The sequence below is a fragment of the Lytechinus pictus genome, chromosome 5 (genome assembly GCF_037042905.1).
Source record: "Lytechinus pictus isolate F3 Inbred chromosome 5, Lp3.0, whole genome shotgun sequence".
NCBI classification, from domain to species: domain Eukaryota; kingdom Metazoa; phylum Echinodermata; class Echinoidea; order Temnopleuroida; family Toxopneustidae; genus Lytechinus; species Lytechinus pictus.
The window spans coordinates 49,549,604-49,569,056 of NC_087249.1; the positions used below are offsets into that span (position 1 = coordinate 49,549,604).

General features: G+C 37.1%; 1 protein-coding gene across 1 annotated transcript; it reads right to left on the reverse strand.

The window, feature by feature from the left end:
- Positions 1–1,565: 1,565 nt before the first annotated feature.
- LOC129260134 (acid-sensing ion channel 1C-like) lies at positions 1,566–17,794 on the reverse strand. Its single transcript, XM_054898176.2, has 10 exons — positions 16,914–17,794; positions 13,710–13,877; positions 12,560–12,724; positions 12,018–12,145; positions 10,404–10,591; positions 8,538–8,682; positions 6,199–6,261; positions 4,889–5,036; positions 3,661–3,752; positions 1,566–2,659 (listed from the first exon to the last, which is right to left on the reverse strand). The coding sequence occupies exons 1-10, from the start codon at positions 17,135–17,137 to the stop codon at positions 2,535–2,537; spliced, it is 1,446 nt and encodes a 481-aa protein (XP_054754151.2). The 5' UTR covers positions 17,138–17,794; the 3' UTR covers positions 1,566–2,534.
- Positions 17,795–19,453: the final 1,659 nt, after the last annotated feature.

Consider the following 19,453-nt stretch of genomic DNA (forward strand, 5'->3'; position numbering starts at 1 on the left):
TATGTGAACAACGGACTTGTGAATCTGAATCGTCATGTATATATGTTTGTATATAAACTGTTTTAAAACGATTTGACATGGCGTGGCTTGTTTGCTAATTCAGGAGTGTCTGAATGGAGAACAAGATTCAGGAGGTTTACGTTGGAGTTTGTCCAGGACAGGTAACAATAAGAGCTTGTATGGACCAGCAAACGTAACAATATGTCTTCTTTACTTAGGTTTTCTTTATGTTATGAATGATATGTTTTTAGATCATAATGCAGAACCCTGTGGAAGACCAGCGATTTTTTAATGAACGTTTTAATTGTATATATTGTGTAATTTCACATATTTGTTTGTATAAAGCTGAACAGGCTATCCTGGTTAAAGATTTGAAATAAATAAATAAATAATACTACTGCTGCTTTGTAAAATGTTCCTTCTATAATTACTACTTTTACTTCTCGCGCTACTTCCACTATTACCACTACTATTACTACTACTACTACTACTACTACTACTACTTCTATTACTACTACTACTACTACTATACTACTTATATTACTACTACGACTACTACTATTACTACTACTACTACTACTACTACTACTACCACTACTACTACTACTACTACTACTACTACTACTACTTCCACTATTACCACTACTACTACTACTACTACTACTACTACTACTACTTCTATTACTACTACTACTACTACTACTACTACTACTTCCACTATTACCACTACTACTACTACTACTACTACTACTACTACTACTTCTATTACTACTACTACTACTACTACTACTACTACTACTACTACTACTACTTATATTACTACTACTACTACTACTACTACTATTACTTATACTAGTGGAGCGTTGTGGCCCAGTGGATGAGTCTTCGGACTTTGAAACAGAGGGTCGTGGGTTCGAATCCCCGCCATGGCATAATTTCCAATCGACCCACGTGAGGTGAATGGGTACCCGGCAGGATTTATTCCTTGAACGCTTTAGCGCCTATTAATATGGCGGCTTAGCTACAGCCTAGGTAATTATGATACCAAGTATCAACGCGCAGTTGAGTATATGCACATCGTAACTGCGCTATATAAATGGACATATTACTACTACTACTACTACTACTACTACATATTCTACTGTCACTGATACGGTAAATTACTATGATTAGAAAATATTGAGGGATTTTTGTGAACTAATATTCTGTCTTTATATATCTCTTTCGTCATTATTTTAATGTAATAATGGAATTTTATTTCGTTTTTAGAATGATGTGAGAATGAAAAGTATGATAAAATGAAAGTTTTATATTTATTGCAGTTTTGGCAATATTTTTGGCTTAACGCACACATCTATCATGCATGCAAATAATATTATTGTCGTAGAATCAAATGTCTTGGGAGTCAATAGCAATAATGTCATCATCATTATTATCATCATCATCATCGTCATCATCACCATCACCACCAACACCAACATAAATTATTGCTTTCATCGTCGACATCATCACTGTCATCACCACCATATTATAGCACGCCATTAAAGATCCAAAAACATAAGCCATTCTTCAATATATTTTATCTATACATTTCTATTTACATGATATTACATCAAAAAGATTTTAAGCACGTATGAAAAAATACAATATATTCATATCAAGACAAGACTCAGTAGACTAAACATAACACTATAGTGCACTAAAGCTAACTTTATTTTTAAATTGAATAGTCTATTATGTTCATTAAGCTATCGGGGGGGGGGGTGTGGAATAAATTACGAGAGACGATAAAATATCCATTAATTCTCCATTTTCAACATTATCAAGGTGTTTCCTTTGAAATCAGGGGTCAAACGGGAACTGGCATCCAAGAAAATAAGCTGCATAAAGGGGGTGCCGCAAACTATACAGATAACCTATAAAAATGTGAAAGTATGCTAAGAATAAAATTAATTTTTGACGGCCAATTTATTGATCTCTATCGGAAAAGGAAAGAGGAGAATATTCGGTCATGTTGGAGGCAATCTGATTGTCTTGTTGGAAAATTCGACAAACACGTATATAACCGTTATTTTGTGTCTATAGACGAGGTACGAGGTAGAAATATTGCATATCAACCTATTTTTACTCAACATAGCTGTGAAGTATTGCCTTACTGTCATTCGAGAAATGGAATGTAGAAAGCGTTTTACACAGGAAAAACGCAGTTTATTTTTTTAGTAATTATCTCGCAGTTTAAACAAGTGTCTAAAATCTTACATTACAAATTTCATTTTTTTTTCATATCAAATCTTAGTGAATCCAAACTGTCAAACAATTTCTGTAATGTTCATATAGTGCAGCGTTGTATAAAGGTTTTAAACAGTGTTTTACAGTGAATAAAAATGCAATTTTCTGTGGTATTTTGACTACTTTTACGGAAAACTGAGATCCGTGCCTTTTGATTGGCTATGAGCAACTTTAACGATATAAATTCCCAAACAAGACGTTCCGTGGAACGCTACCCGGAGGATTGTAGAATGGGCCCTGAAAACTCATTTTCTGGAATTGGGTATCCGTTTAAAATAAGTAAATAGCGAATATCCGAAGAGATCGAAGAATTCAAAGAATGTGAGGATGCTCCCACCAAGCCACAGTCCCAGCGAACCACCCACGTCACCTAGAGATTAAATAAACAAAATAAACAAATACACAACAAATAAACAAGAAATAAAGAATATGAATTATTGTCAACAATTTGATAGACACCCACTCGAGTCCCTCCCGCAACTTGGCCCAGCATGCTCAGGGAGCAAATCACTCTTTGCTCTTGCCACCGGCCTGGGACCAGGGAGGGCTCCGTTGCATACAAAGTTACCGTTATATGGTAACTTTGCCATGCAATGGTAACTTGCATGGAATCCTTTATTTTGAATGTCTTTTGATCATCGTTACCATTGTAGTAAGCAGCGGATGGCAAAGTTACCATAATAATAAATGTTATGCAACAGGACCGAGTAGTTTACCCAGTCTTATGGTTCACACTCTCTTGATTCGGCATCCCCTCAGTCAACTCTGTAACAATCTCCCTCAATGCATAAAACAAGCAACATAACAGACGAATTCAAATCCATGTTAAAACATACACCTTTTCATTAAATAACAATTTCCCTTAGTATTTTAAACAGTACCCTAAATTCCTCAGCTGTCAACTATGCAGTTATGATATTTTTTGCTGAAATTCCTCTCTTTTTTTAATTTCTTAAGCGCTTAGAGACATTTCTTTGAGATAAGCGCCAAAGAGATATTGTCAATCATCATTGCATTGATGGGGAAGGGTGGCGCTAACCTTACAACGTCTCTTAGTTTCAGACATTATTATGGTCGTATTCCGATATCTAAACCCGACTCTAGACTAGGCAATGATATATCATACGCTTTAATAAAACGCCAGTGTTGGTTTACTTTTTCAATATTCATGGCAGATATAATAATAAGGTGCATGTACCACATGATTCATTCAAAATTTTTATATGCATATAGTGTATTTAGATTTAATTATTGTTTGACACATGAACCACTTTCCCTATTCATTCATTTTCCAGGCCATGAATCTTATTAGAATAAGTTTCTCCCGAAACTCGTGATGTGACCAAGAGAGGCATTTATTGATATACTTACATAAAAAACCGAAGAAAGTATAATCGATCTTCTGGGTGATCTGCCGGATGCTCATCTCTTTAAAGTATATCGAAAGCATGCAAAAGTTTTCCCTATACATGACAGAAATAATGATAACAATAATAGGCATTATTTTATATAGCGCCATCTATCTAGAAAAAGTGCATTGTTATTGTTATTATTACCCCGGCTTTAGCTCGAGCTGCCATTCAGCGCTCAGTGCATTCAAGGAATTAATCATGTTAATCCCGTCGGGTACCAATTCACCTCACCTGGGTTTAGTGCAGCACAGTGTGGGTAACTTTCTTGCTAGCTAAAGGAAAACACGTCATGGCTTGGATTTGAACCCACGTCCCTCTGATTGAAAGACGAGAATCGTTACCACTAGATCACGGCGCCCCCATTTCATAACTGTCATGATATCAATAGAGACTTTTAGATTCGAACGTCGTCATAGACGACTGCTACGAGATGACGTCATTTTTGGCCTCGCCGGCTAGCAGAATCGAGAACCTCACCACCTCGATTCTGCCGTTCTCCTAAATCATAGTCGATGTGCACGTGAGTGATGTCATTTCAACATTTCAGCGTGAAGATCAATTGTAATTGATCCTTTCCCTTATAAAATACAGTTTTCAGTGAATTCACACATTCAAAATTGATGTATGTTGTAAAATGCATTATATTTATCATATTTGAAATTGTTTTCTGAACTCCAAAATTTATATCGCTATTTCTCCTATCTCGCGTAAAAAGGAATAAAAGCAAGTGAAAGAGCAAGTGTGCACAAGTTGCACCTCCGCATCAATCAATATCAATGCTACATGCGCATTAAGTGTAAAATACTGACCAGGGGCCAATCAGGAGTGTTCTTTCCTAATTGCAATTCATTGCAAACCTTTGTGTTACGGAGCCCAGGGGTCATTGAAGATTTTACAATTCTTGTGGTAATTTCAATATTACACCGACTCAGTGTACCAGGGGAGCCTTTCATCAACATTTTTATCCAACAAGTTGTCAGATCCGACAAATTTCCTTGATTCTGATTGGCCGATAGTCACCGTTACTATGGTAACTATGATAAAGACAGAAGTCCTTTCATGAAACGCTTCCCTGGAGAACACACCCTGTGTCATGAAGGTGTCCCCGTCCTCTATCGTAAAGTCCCTAGTACCGAAATTTTTACCCCAATGGTTTGCATTCTAGTCGACATTCAGCGTTTACTCACTTCAAATAATCTTCCGAAATAGGGTTTTCAGCTGCCACCTTTTGCTCCCAGTATGCCGAAGGGTATGCCGTGGTTGAGATAGTTGGTCTGTACGATCTTATAGAACAAGGCACCGGGCAGTCACATGTATGGTTTTGAACGAACGAGCCTGAAAGGAGTGAAATGACGATACAATTACAGTAATGATGGTGATAATGATGAGGATAACCACTATTTTGATAATGATGATAACAATAGTAAAAATCATATGAGTGTAGGCCTAATAGTAATGATAATGGTAATAGTAATAACAATACTACTGTCCAGCATGTCTATTGCCTCTTAAACAATCATTAGAGCCCACATTTCACGGGGGGGGGGGGGGGGGGGGGGGACACGTACAGATTTTTTATGGGTAGGGCATTCTGCTGATAAGCAAAAAAGCCCTTACTTCAAAACAAATGGAATGCCTCTGACTGTCTCGCCTGCATTTCGCGATTCAATATAACAGCAGTGCTGATTTTGAATAATTATTAACAAAAAGCACCATTCATATACTATTGATATAAAATACTATGTTCATTGACCCTTGATAACCTTTGACCTTGATCATATGACATAAGACTCGTGCGAAACGATCAGTGATACTTGATTACCCTACATGTATGTCGACGTTTCATGAACTAGATCCATAAAATTACAAAGGTATGACGGCAATTCTTTGAATACCCTCAACATGAACTAAGTTCATTGACCCTAAATGACCTTTGACCTTAGTCATGTGAACTTAATCTCAGGCAGGATGTTCAATTCTTGATAACCCTTATGTCCAAGTTTCATGAACCAGGTCTATATACTTTCTAAGTTATGACGACATTTCAAAAACTTTGGTTAAGATTTTGATATTGATTCCCCAGACATGGTTTGACCTTGACCTTAGTCGTGTGACCTCAATCTCAGGCAGGATGTTCAATAATACTTGATTATCCTTATGTCCAAGTTTCATGAACTAGGTCTATATACTTTCTAAGTTATGATGACGTTTCAAAACCTTAGCCTTAGGTTAAGATTTCATGTTGACGACGCCGCCGCCGTTGGAAAAGCGGTGCCTATAAGTCAATAGCCTATAGAAAAAAATTATACGCCTATCCATCCGTCCTTCAAAAGAGAGGAGCACCTAATATGCAACGTGAAAAATCTCAACATCGAAAATTTACAATGTACAACTTTTAGCACTTTTAGCCAAGAGATGGGGGGGGGGGGGCATATATCGGATGCCCCAGCCAGGATCAGCGTCTGGTAGAACCTTAAGTGATCAGAGCATTTCTTACCATAGTATTGATTTCCACACGTGTAAAACCCAAGAACAGTGCATTCTGCCTCATTGCTTGCCACTGGGAAGAAATCATAATAATAATAATCAGTCATTATGAGAGTTTCGATTATAAAAATGTTGAAGTTTTAAAATAATGCTACCCTGGGACCGTATTCCATTCAATTTTCAAGCCAGAAGCTAAAGTACCATACTCAGTATTTAGCTTAAATCTAATTATTATAGTAATCAGTGGCGTACCGTGGGTTACGGCATTGGGGGGGGCACCAGCAACAATTTTGAGTCACTTCGTGAGCGCGCGAAGCGCGCTCAGTTGCCAGGTATACTAACCTAATAGAGACATTTTAAAGACAATGCCATTAAACGGATATATATCTCACTAATCAAATAATGCGAACGCGAAGCGCGAGCTGAAAATCTTGATATTGAGATCTAAAAAGGGACATTATAATCAAATTTTTGTAATCATGATACGTACCTGTCTCGCTAAACAATGCGAGCGCGAAGCGCGAGCTGATTTTTTTTTTATATATTGAGCCCAAACAAGAAGATTTAAAGGACTATATTTTAGGAATCCATTAAGAGTATACATATCTAATCATAGTCATCTAATGCGAGTGCCAAGCGCATGCTGATTTTGTTAGAATTATATCTAAACACATTAAGCACTTGTATTCATTGTAATCATGAATATCATAGGCATCTCACTAATCAAACATTGCGAGCGCAAAGCGCGAGCTGAAAATTTAGATAATTCAGACCTTAAGAGGGGCATTTTAGGGCTTGTTTGTAGGAATTCACGAAGACCATACTTATTTCACTAATCAAGTGATGCGAGCGCGATGCGCGAGCAGAAAATTGTTGATATTCACATCAGAAAAAAGGGACATTTTAAAGGGGAATCCTACCCAAATAAAAACTTGTTTTTATAAGAAAAAGAAAAATCAGACAAGTTGATAGGTGATAGTCTGAACAATATTGGACAAAGAACAAGAAAGTTATAAATTTTTAAAAGTTGTAAATATTGGTAATCACTATACTCATGAAGACTTCAAATTGGCCGCATATGGGATGCCATAGTGATGTAAGGCAAGGACTACTCTTCCTTGTACTCCAATACATATTATGGCTAAAATGTAATTTTTCCCAAAAGTTTTATTTCAAATTATATTTTTCTTTCATGAGGACATTAAACAATATACTACCTGGGTTATATTTAGATTACTGCCCCAGGGGAATGGGTACTTAGGAGAAATTAGGAGAAAACCACAAATCCCTGATAATAAAGTACATGGCCTATGGGAAAGTTGTCCTTGCCCCTTGTCATAATTTACTTACCCAGTTGCCAATTTGAAATCTACATTCTATTAGTGATCTCAATTTTAAAGCAGCTATAACTTTCTTATTGCTTGTCCAATTTCTTTCAAACTTTCACCATTCATTTTAATTTATTTTTCTCCTTCTCAACACAGCATTTATGGCCAAGGCTGGATTCCCCTTTAAGGACCGATCCGAATTCATGGAGAGCAGACATATCTCACCAATCCACTAATGCGAACGTAATCACGGACAGGAAATGATTTATATTAAGACCTTAACACGGGGCAATCATTTTAAGTAGTCATGAAAAAGAAGCATATATCACTACATAAAACAATAATAACTCGAAGTGCGAGGAAATATATTTGGTGTATATTGACTTGAAAACGGGAAGTTTTAGTAAAAACAACATAATTATATGTCTCATTAAACAGACAATGCAAGCACCAAGAACAGTGAAGATATAGGCCCTGAGAAAATTATGTTTCATAAAGTTATAAAAATGTTTATTGTGTAATGTAACATAACATAATTAGGATATAAAATTATAATGAATAAGAAGTTCCTCTTTCCCACTTCGTTTCTCTTTCTTTCTCCCTCTTTTTCTCTTTTTCCCCGTTTTTTTTTTTTTTTTTTTTTTGGTCAGCCGATTGGGGGGGCACATGCCCCCCCATGCCCCCCCGTAGTTACGCCACTGATAGTAATAATAAGTTATAATATCAGAAAACAATAAACACCATCCTGGGTAGTGTTTCATAACATGCATAAATCTTGTCGTAAAGTTACGCACAATTTAACGCACGACTTTAACATGTTCTAATCACATAGATATCATCGACAGTCACGAATGTGACAAGTCATGCGTAAGTTTTAAAGAGCTAAATCCCTCAACATCATAACTACATTTATTTTTTCCATCATGAAATCTAATTGATCTTAAAAACTAACTTACACGGACCTATCAAAACTCATTTTTTGCTGAATAGGTCTTGATAGAAAAAGGTCTTTGACACTCACTCGGGGTAGCGAAGAATTTGCATCCACATGCGTTAAAGAAAAAATCGCTTTGACATTCAATGAAGCATTCAGGAAAACCATATTTATCAAAATACTTCAGGGGTTTATCATGGCACACCCCGTAAGGCTGTTCCAGATTGGAAGTCTGAATATGGAGGAGAAAAAGAAAGGATGGAGTTAGGCAAACAAGGTTTCTATCATTGCGACATTAGAACGACGAGACGCAGAACACTTTCAACAACACAGAAAATGTATGATTAAATTACCTTCATGACAAAGAGCAGCCAAGAAGTCTTTGTCGAAAATTGGTGAATCACAGCAGCAGTTTCGTCCTGGATTCTGGACAAACGACAGATGTGCAATTTTTCGTCAGCTCCGAAACTTGTAACCAAACTGCTGCTCCGGGGGGAGGGGGCACTTCCATTGACGAGTGGATACCATGCGTGACCATGGGGTTCCGAAAAGCACCCTAAACAAGTATTTTCCATATTCACCAATTTTCGACAAAGACCTCCCAGCTTATCTACGAAGAATACGTACAAAGAACACAATATAGGCATAATCAATACTCTAGAGGTGTCATGGTGTAGTGATAAGTCGAGGGTTCGTATCCCAGTCGGTGCCAATGTCCTTTTGAAAGGCACTTATCAGGTATTAAATGAGTACCCGGTATGATGTGAAGGTAAATGTGATTTGATTGGCATGTGTGCACTCCAATTAAACGGTTGGCTGCCCAGATACTCTCCAAAGAGTGGAGATGGTGCACTTTAAGTGTGGAACAGTGATAGATTCAATGACTGGCCTAATGATAATTACATGTAACGTGCTTAGAAACACAAAGTATGAAGCGCTATATAAATGTCACTATTATTTTATCATCATGCGGTAGTTACTCCAGGGGCCCGTCTCACAAAGAGTTATGATTGATCCAATCAATCGTAACTCTATATGGAAATCCATCAGTGTCATAAAATTTTCTACAGGAAATTTGCACAATGTCCTTTGTAAACAAAAAGAAGCACAGTGAATTTTTAAGAAAACAAAATGCATGAATATACATCGAAGCTATAAAATATTTTGAACAAGCATGCATGATACATGTTGACGTTGCTGGCCGTCCATATTTGCGATTGAACGGATCAATCGCAACTCTTTGTAAGACGGGGCCCTTCAGTCACACCAACGGTACGATTCCAAACCGACCGATGGTGCGTCAAGGGAAATATCGTCAAGTTTTGGTCGGTCTGGGGATGTTGCAGAAAAAAGATGCGATCAAACACAACTGCAAATATCAAACCCAACTTGACTTTCTACCAATCAAATAACCGAATTCATAGGGACTTTTGGTTTTCGAATTCTGCAATGACCATGGAACACGTAACACAAAGATGAGCGATTAATCGCCAATTTGAAAGAACTATTCTAATTGGTTCCTAGTCAGTCCACTGAACAAAATGCGCATGCAATGATGATCGTCATAGGTCATTTCATTTAGCGATTAATGCTAACCTTTGTGTTACGCGACAATACAGAGCCTTTAAAGTGCCATCGACTTATAACTTTTTATAAGTCGACGTATCTCGCCATATCGACATAATAAGGTTAGGCATGGCAAGATAAAGTATCTCGCCAAGTCGTCAAATCGATGGCACTTTAAAGGCTCCGTGGTTATCGGTTTCGCCAAGGTGACTGGCGTAAGTGATCTGAGCCGCGGCGTTTCGACGCCTTAGATTTTCGATGGCAACAGAGGATCATATCCTACATCACTAGACAAGGCCAAATCAAATTAACGACAACATAAGTCCTTGCCATATCAGTCAGTGTGTTGGTTCGTGAATATTGACAGAAGCGGTGCTGGAATATTACCTCGGTCACTTCAACTGCAACATGGGTGTGCGTTCCGGGTGCGATTCCAAAGCCATGATCAACAACGCGCGGTTCTGTGCCATAATCGTAGATATGGACTTGAAATCCCGTCGAGATTCTTCCATTAGGCTCGAGGAAGCTTTCGTATTGCTGAACATTGAGCAAGAGTTCCAGTCCGTGCTGTTTACCTAAAAATAGTGTGTGAAATGGATAAACCATTAGGAAGAATTCGAAGACGTCCATTTTGTGCATTCTTTTTAAATTTCCAACAGAAAAGTGTGTAACACGACTGCATCTCCCACACCATCGCACTAAATAGCTCTCAGCCAGTCACTTGCAAGAGTTTCTCGTAGTTTTTATACCCGTTGGAGAAAATTTGCTGAGTAAGATGTGCGCGAAGCGCTTACTAGATGAACACAATTAGTTTTCAGAATTTTACTAAGGATGGTTATCAAAATCAGATAAACAAACTCTCAATGAGCAACCTGACCATTGCGCTCGTAAACTGTCAGATTTTCTATTTAACAAACCCAAAAGTTGGTTGAAATATGAACCGACTAACTATTGGTTTAGAAATACCGATTCATTTGCATGCAATTTTGTTTTAAATAGCAGTTCATAATTATTTGAACCAACTTACAATCTGAGAATGTAGTACATTTTAAAGTAACATAAGCATTATGTGGTACTGAAGAATTATTCACAGATTTGTTCTTTTAACTGCTGAGGTGAAAAACTTTATCAAGCATATAACTTAAGCGATGCTAAATGTTTTAAATAACATTTTATATGAATTACCCTTTGAACTCTAACGTCACACCATGGACGAATGCACACCCTAAATACGATCGAACTTCAGGCTAGTGATATCAGGGCCCCGTCTTACAAAGAGTTGCGAGTGATCCGATCAATCGCAACTATGGAAAGCCACCAAAGTCAACATATAAAATGCATGTTTGTTCAAATTTCTTTTTGGATATGATGTACATTCATAAATTCATCGATTTCTTGACAATTCGGTGTGTTCTCTTTTGTTTACAAATGACATTTTGCGAATTTCCTGTAGATAAAAATAATGACATTGATGGATTGCCACAGAGTAACGATTGATTGGATCAATCGTTACTATTTGTAAAACGGGGCTCTGAAGTCGTATTGTAAATCATACTAGTACGAAACGATTGCTTTCTTATCGAAATGGATACATAGTCACATATATATTAAAACAGATTGCAACCAACTAATTAAACCTTTCATCTAGGTCCCGTCACACAAACATGACAAAGGTTAACGATTAATCTTTAAATGAAATGACCAATCAAGAGCATCGTTACATGCGCAGTTTGCTCAGCAGACTCACTAGGAGCCAATCGGAATCGTTCTTTCATCTAATATCGAATGATCGCCAACATTTGTTACTTTAATACTCATTTCAGTTTCATTTGATTCCATTGCGTCGATATAAATTCATATTTGTTATATTTTTTTTCTTCAGACTGTAAGTATTTACCTGTTCTAGATGATTTGAATGTTATATTCTGTAATTTTTGTACAATTTTTTTGGATTAGGAATAATCATTTTGAATAAATGCTGTATTAATAATGGTAACTTACCAGATCGGGTGACGGTTACAGGCGGGTTTCCATTGCTTGCATCGTTAAAAATGAAACACAGACCCCAGTCAGTTACCTTGGTCGTAAAGTTAGCATGACTGAGTGCCCCTGTACTCCTCCATGTGCCACTAAAAAGAAATAAACATTTAACTGGTATAAACAACGCATTGCATGCACATTAATTGAAAAATTTGAATAGTTTCAAACGATTTTGTAATCCTATTGTTGTCATTCATTATTTTGATTTATTCATTTATTGACTTATATAATTATTGATTTTTTTATCTATTTATTTATTTATAATTTTTTATTCATTTATTTTGTTTATTTTTTCCTTTGGGGTGGGGTATTTGCACCACGAAGCCACCTTATGTTATAGACTAATGGAATAAACCCAAACAGGATTCAAACTCTTTCTCAAAAGAAAAAAATAAATGGTTTACACTTTACACGATATAAGGTAAACAGTAGTGACATTTTCAATCTAATATTTTTGAGATCCATCAGTTTTGATCATAATCATTGTAGAGTAAGAAACTTACAAAGCAATTGTTTCTTCAGCTCGATGTCCGTATTGAGTGAATAGCTCGCTCATCGTGACCGAGTCCACATAAGGGGCGTGCGGACTTGACGTATTCACGGCGAAGAAATTGTCGAACAATTCATTGAGAAAGTCCGCAAACTCAGTCCCTTCAACAGCAGACCGTCTACAGTTATGATAGAGAATAAGACAATTTATTGAAACAAAACACCACTTTAACGTGCTTAAATAAGATTCAAAATAACATGTTGTACAGATAAAATTTAGAGGGGGTCAGATATAGCGTATTGGGCAATATTTATAAAGACCTGTGTGCTAACGAGCAAAAAAGAAAATTTCATTTTATATTAAGTAAAAAATGATATGTCACTCTTTTCCTTTCTTGTCCTCCTTTTTCTTGGTTGTGAAACTTACGGGGGGGGGGGGGGGTGGGTTCATGACCCCAATGCCCCCCCCCCCATTCTTTACGCCAGTGATGTATTACAAGGACGTAGGCTGGTTTGAGCATGGGGAGGTGGAACTAAAGTTGTATGGGGGGTGCACATCTTGGGGAGGTAGAACTAAAGTTTGGAAAATCAACTGTTGAAAGTAGAAGGGGTACAAATTTCGTTTTGCTTCCTAATGTTGGAACCTGCCTCAGCGGGAGGCTGCATGTGCACCCCCCGCCTACGCCCTTATTGAAATATTGTTAAAAGGTTGATGATGAAAATTTGAAGGAAAAAAATCAGTTTCTTGTCCCGGCCTTTTCACGGATTTCAGTTTGTACCATTATCAATATTTAAAGGGGTGCCATGCACATTGCCTCTTTTTCAATGATCCAGAATCCGCCTGAATCCCGAATTAACCTCCGGGTGATTTCTTTTTCTCAAATCATTGTATGTTTTCATTAACAAGGGTGAAACACCCCCCCCCCCCCCGAAAACGAATTTGCTCTCATCGAAATTGAATGTGCTTTCACTGTTTTGGCTTCTATATTACCCTGCTATAAGCTAGGCTATTGATTCTTGTGTTCACAGCTTTTTGATGAGCAAATCTTTCCTGCCGGTACCGATGGCATTTACTTCACCTGGGTCAAGCGTAGCACGATGTGGATGAATTTCACAACCATCCCAAAATCATATACCTGAAAGATGAATTTAATTTAGAATTACCTGTAGGTGTTGTAGTTGCATATTGCCACTGTTGGAAAGGCGAGCACTTCTTCATAGTTGGATATCACAGTCACACTTGTTGGGTAGGTGGCTAGATATTGGGCTCGTATGGTGATATGATATGTTAGCAAACCGACTCCAGATAAGATGAGGAGTAGCCAGAATAACCTAGAAAAAAATCAAGAATCGTTGAAAAAAAAACATATGGGCCTTACACTTCGCACATTTGACCAAAAAATATGACCTCCCCCCAAAAATCAAACGAAGTTGATTCATTTTAATCAGGGAGATCACCTTGTTAAATGTAAAAGGCGTGCGCATTTTTTATTATTTACCCTAAAGAAAAAAATGGGCAGCCACTAAAGCAAACCTTATATGACGTACGTAGAACAAGGGACATATTGATGACGGGGGAGGGTTCGATCCCTTGTCCGGGCCCTTGTGTAACCCACTCCCACAACCACACCCCCACACACACATTAATAGCGTGACGTCATGTGTACGCCCTTGTGAGATATGAATACAAGTGTAAATCGCATTACAAAACAGCAATGAAGACAATCTGTAGTAAAAGAATGTTCAGATTTATTGAAATATTTGAGATATGGCCGAAGATGGGGACTGTATGCCTAACTTAGTTCATAATTTTGCCACGTTGATCTTCACTTGACTAGCTCGCATTTCAAAAAGGGGATGTAAAACGAACTCACTTCTAAATGATTTATTATGCAAACATACAGCACAGAGCCACACAATTAAACATTGACCAAGAACACTAGAATTCGTTTATAACCTGATAACGGAAATGCAGAAAAAATATTTTCATGAAATTAGTCCGTCGTTTTTCCCCTATAAATTGAGGTGCCATATCAGACAGAGAAAAAGAAACTAAAATTCTTATTAAGAAATTTGATTTTATTTTTGAAAAATTATATTCATATTTACGTTGGGAGAAAAAGGCGACATGTTAATTAAAATAAAATAATTACAGAAAGAATGGTTTTACAAATTTATTTGATTTATTAATGATTATGCTCTAATAAAAATAATAATTTTGTCTTTCAACAATACGTCGATTTTTTTCGGGGACGCAATATTACACGGCTAGAACTTGATTGATGTCACTATAATCCAAAAACAATTACTACCTTGCAAATTGTTATAATGCTGCCATTTTATTTGTAAGCATACACACAAAAAACAGAAACTTGCATGTGTTAGTAATCGTACTCAAATGTCAAAATAATTTTGACACTATAGCGACATACTTTGATGAGTACTTTCACTCAATGAAGGTACTTTGAAAACTCATCTTGTCGAGTATATTTCATTTGACACTATAGTGACACATCAAGTGAGTAAATTTGAATAACTCAATCTAATGAGTAACTTAACCCAGTGTAATGAGTATGTTTAAAGTATATTTACTGACTTTTTGAGTATGTGAGCATATTACACACTTGATTAGTTTTAGCGATAATCTGACGATTAACTGCGCTGGGAAAATGAGTAGTATATGACTCTTGTATGTGAGTTTTGGGGTGTTGAGATCATGCATCCAAGTAATTTTACTCGGATCTCGCGTTAATTGCTTGCGCGCACACGTGATACCGGCCAAATGTGCAGAGCATGAAGACTTTTCTGGTACATGTCTTTTTGTGGAGGAGGGCAAATAAGTGACATCGTCCATGATTACATAAATCATGGACGATGTCACTTATTTGCCCTCCTCATAAATGACTCCAGCAATCGTAGCGGCACACTGGCCTTCACTCCCTTCTGGCCCCGGGGTAGCGGCGCAACAACAGGCTGGTGTGTGGTTACCCAAACCGAGAGGCGTGAGCCTCGGATGGATGAGAATGTAGATCAATGCACCCTGTTGTCACCATAAATAGCATTTATGTTTGCCCCATACATGTAGGTCTAAGCTATTATTGTCAAGAAAAGTAATTATAGAAGAAAAGGGGGAAAATAAATAAAAAGACATGTAGAACTTACCAGAAAAGTCTTCATGCTCTGCACATTTGGCCGGTATCACGTGTGCGCGCAAGCAATTAACGCGAGATCCGAGTAAAATTACTTGGATGCATGATCTCAACACCCCAAAACTCACATACAAGAGTCATATACTACTCATTTTCTCAGCGCAGTTAATCGTCAGATTATCGCTTTACCTGGCTGTGAGTTTTTTCACCCATTCTGCTATCATACCTTACAAACTTGAAGAAAAACTCATTTGTACGGATTGTTTTACATACTTTCACTGACAGGGATACTCAAGAAAAGTAGTTAATAAGTAATGTCCTTGAAAAAAAGATCAGGTGTAACAGAAACCCAGATTCTCGAGTAAAAACACATACGTTACGAATTTTTGCACTTAATTCTTTATGTAAAAAACAATTTTACTCATGGAAAATAGTTCTCGTTTTTTGTGTGTACTGTATTCGAAATTCAATCTATATATACATTAAAAGCCAGTATAAAGTGAATTACACTCATCTAACTTTGCAATCTTCCAATGTGTTTCATATTTTTCCTGCTGTTGATTCTCTGTGAAAATGTTATTTATCAATTTTTGTTGGTTCGTATCTCGCAATCTGTGTCTGTACTGATTTAATTATCATAGAGCTGTATACAAAGGCCATACACTGTTAAAAAACCCGTGATCTTACAGAAAAAAAGATTTTGCAGAAAGCAATAACAGAATCATTCTGTAAGTTCATAAGACAGGAATTTTTCTGCAATTTAACAGAACAGGTCTGTTTAAAAAGGGAAAAAGGGTGTTTTATTCAAGGAAATTTGTAAGATTCCATACATCAAATACCAATTTCCTGTAAGATTACGCAATCTGGTAAAATTACAGGTGTTCTCGAGATTCTACTGCAGGAACTTCTTTTATTTTAAGGAGAAATTTTGTATCTTTAAACTTTCAGCCCAGTTCACACTTTTGAGGGATTTCTATCAAAGAGAAAAACAAATACGCAGTTATAATTATTTCGTTCGATCGGGCACCGATGAAAATGAACGTTCGTGCAATATTGTGAAAACAAAACGTTTTTTATTTCATTCACCATTTTTTTAGTTCAAGACATGTACATTCATAATAATGCAGTCATGAAATATAAAAGTGACAACCCCCCTTTCAACCCCCTTTGTGGGGGATTACCGAAAACCCAAAAGTAATGCTTTTAGATGACAGCATACCTTCTGAATGTCACTTCCACAGGGTTGAAGACGTATTTCATTCCCCCGATTCCGATCCCATCCGGGACCGACCTGTAGAAGACGGCCCACCAAGACACCCTGTCCTGGTACCTTCTGCTTGTCGTTGTGATGGGCACAGTCCTGTCTTCCGGTTGGACCCATCCACTTCCGGTTTTAGGGCCATGTTGTTTTTCTGGGTAGGTCTTATTATTCCCCTGTTCCATGTAGCTTCGCGGTGAGCTTTTGTCTTGTCTCTATCTTATTACCGCTCGCGAGACAACCGAAAACAAATAGGTACAGATTTCCTTTTCAGTTGAGCCGAGAGAAACAATTCTTACAGTACTACATGTATATCTTCCCAAAGTGCTGATCAGGGATGGGACCCAGTGTCCGATTTTCTAGTCTATTATTTCTCTCTATATAGATATCCAAACTAAAAGATTCTATTTCGTTTTCTTTTTCACGCAGTCGAACCGAAAGAATCCATTCTTTGAGTCGTCGTCCTTGCCGAAACCTTTGAAGAATACTAGTCATTGTCTGAAAGTACCACTGTTTCGTGATCACGTTGGGTAGATTTTAGAACCTTTTGTGCAAATATACTTAGCAGAAATGCAAATTATCTGACCCATTCTTTCCACTTTCACTCGAAATGGGCCTAGTACGTAAGCAAACATCTAATCTACTGTCTCTCTCTCCTTTTCTCATGTCCTCACCTGTCCCAGCCACCCATCAATAGCCCCTTGATTGACCATCCCCCCCTCTCTCCGATCACTGCTCTCTTTTCGCTCATTATACGGTAGACAACGAAATTGTACCAGGCCAATCATTACTAGATGGTAAAAACAATAAAAGAGAAATAATTTTTGTTTACGAATATATCCGAAGTCACCTTCATGCTTCATGCTTTTATTGACTCACGAGCCTCTTTTGTCATGCAAACAGTGGTTTTACAATAATGACTTAAGTGATGTTACATAATTGTTACCATCTGCAAGTAACAGCATCCACGAAAAATTAACGAAGCTAAGTGCTTGCCTTCGCGTGCGTTGTTTCCGGTGCTGGCGGAATGGCGCCGTGGCGGTGCCTTTTAAGGAGGGAATTAAGGAATGGGTAAGTTCCAATTGAAAAGGTAATATGAAATATCAAAATATGACTCGATTAATGAACGAACAGAATAAAAATTATAATGGTTCGAAGGCAAAAAGGAAAAAAAAGGAACAGGGACAATGATTCCTGAGCAAGGGGCAACCTTTTCCCCTGTCTTACCCATTGGAGCTACCCTGATCCTCTCAGTGCACAATAATATTTCGCAGTGATAATAATTTTGTATTGGCCATTTATTTACAATACCTTGTACCAATAATACTTAAGTGACTAATTTAGTTCGTGTGGGATCTCATTGTGACGATTGTACTTCCGTTTTTAAACAAACTGATTCAATTAAATATTCATCTCTCTCGCGCGCGCTCTCACTCTCCCACGCGCACACATCACAGATACACCCACACACTCTCTCTCTCTCCCTTTCTCTTTAGGCTAGCTTAATAGTGATGTTTATTTCACAGCGAAGACCTCTTTGAGTGAATAACTTTGCACTTGTTCTGTAATTATGCTTACATCAATATGATTTCGACCTTTTTGTTCCTTCTCTTTTTTCTTTCCTGTATATACACGCATATATGAATAAGTTGATTATATTTTCTTCATTTCCAAGGGGGATCCACACTTTACAAGCTTTGCTTTTTAGTGGACCCCCTCATTTCCATTTATACTCAATACTAAACTGATTTTTGTTTTACGAAGTAAGAATGCTCGTCTGTAAAATTGTATTTGATTTGTTTTACTTTATATTACTCTGCATTATGTTTTGAATGGAAATGGAATAAAGAATTTAATTGAATATTTTTTTATTTTTTTATTTCTCAGTTGCTCTTTTAGCGAGGGATAATCCTTATCCAGATTTTCACTTGTTTCCTTTCATTCTTATATTCCATATAATAAGCTAAACCTATAAAGTTACACGACTCCAACGAAAGGTAGGCATAATGTTATACATTAGTAAAATCATTTGCAATTGATTTAAATAAAAATTAATATTAGCAAATCACATCGAATAGAAATATTTACGACACATTTTGTATTTGCGACAGAAGTTGAAATTAAATTTCAACAATGAATCGAAGAAATATGTATCTTCTATATGCTTTCAATTGTATTCATTACTATTAAATCATTATTAATATTATCTTCATCAACATCGTAACCATCTCCATCAATCACCATCATAATTTTCTTATCAAACTGAGAGTTTAAAATTTGTTTTTATTTCTAGGCTGGTATCTCTTCGCGGCGCCTCTGCATGCATACGACTTGTGACATTACAATTTCATTGTACAATGCTAATCGCATATGATGTTTTCAATTTTACATTGATGTTAAACAGTATGAAAAAATACGTGTTAATAGAGTTATCTCACCAGTACATGCAGAAACTCCCACAAAGAGAGAGAGACAGAGAGAGAGCGTGAGCGGGGGAGAGA

Excerpts from the sequence above, each read along its gene's own strand:
- LOC129260134 (XM_054898176.2), bottom strand. The coding sequence starts at position 17,137 with ATGGAACAGGGGAATAATAAGACCTACCCAGAAAAACAACATGGCCCT. Across the intron at positions 12,725-13,709 it reads TGCAACTACAACACCTACAG|ACGGTCTGCTGTTGAAGGGA; the intron begins GTAATTCTAAAT and ends TCATAACTGTAG. Across the intron at positions 3,753-4,888 it reads ATTTCGGAAGATTATTTGAA|GGAAAACTTTTGCATGCTTT; the intron begins GTGAGTAAACGC and ends TGTCATGTATAG.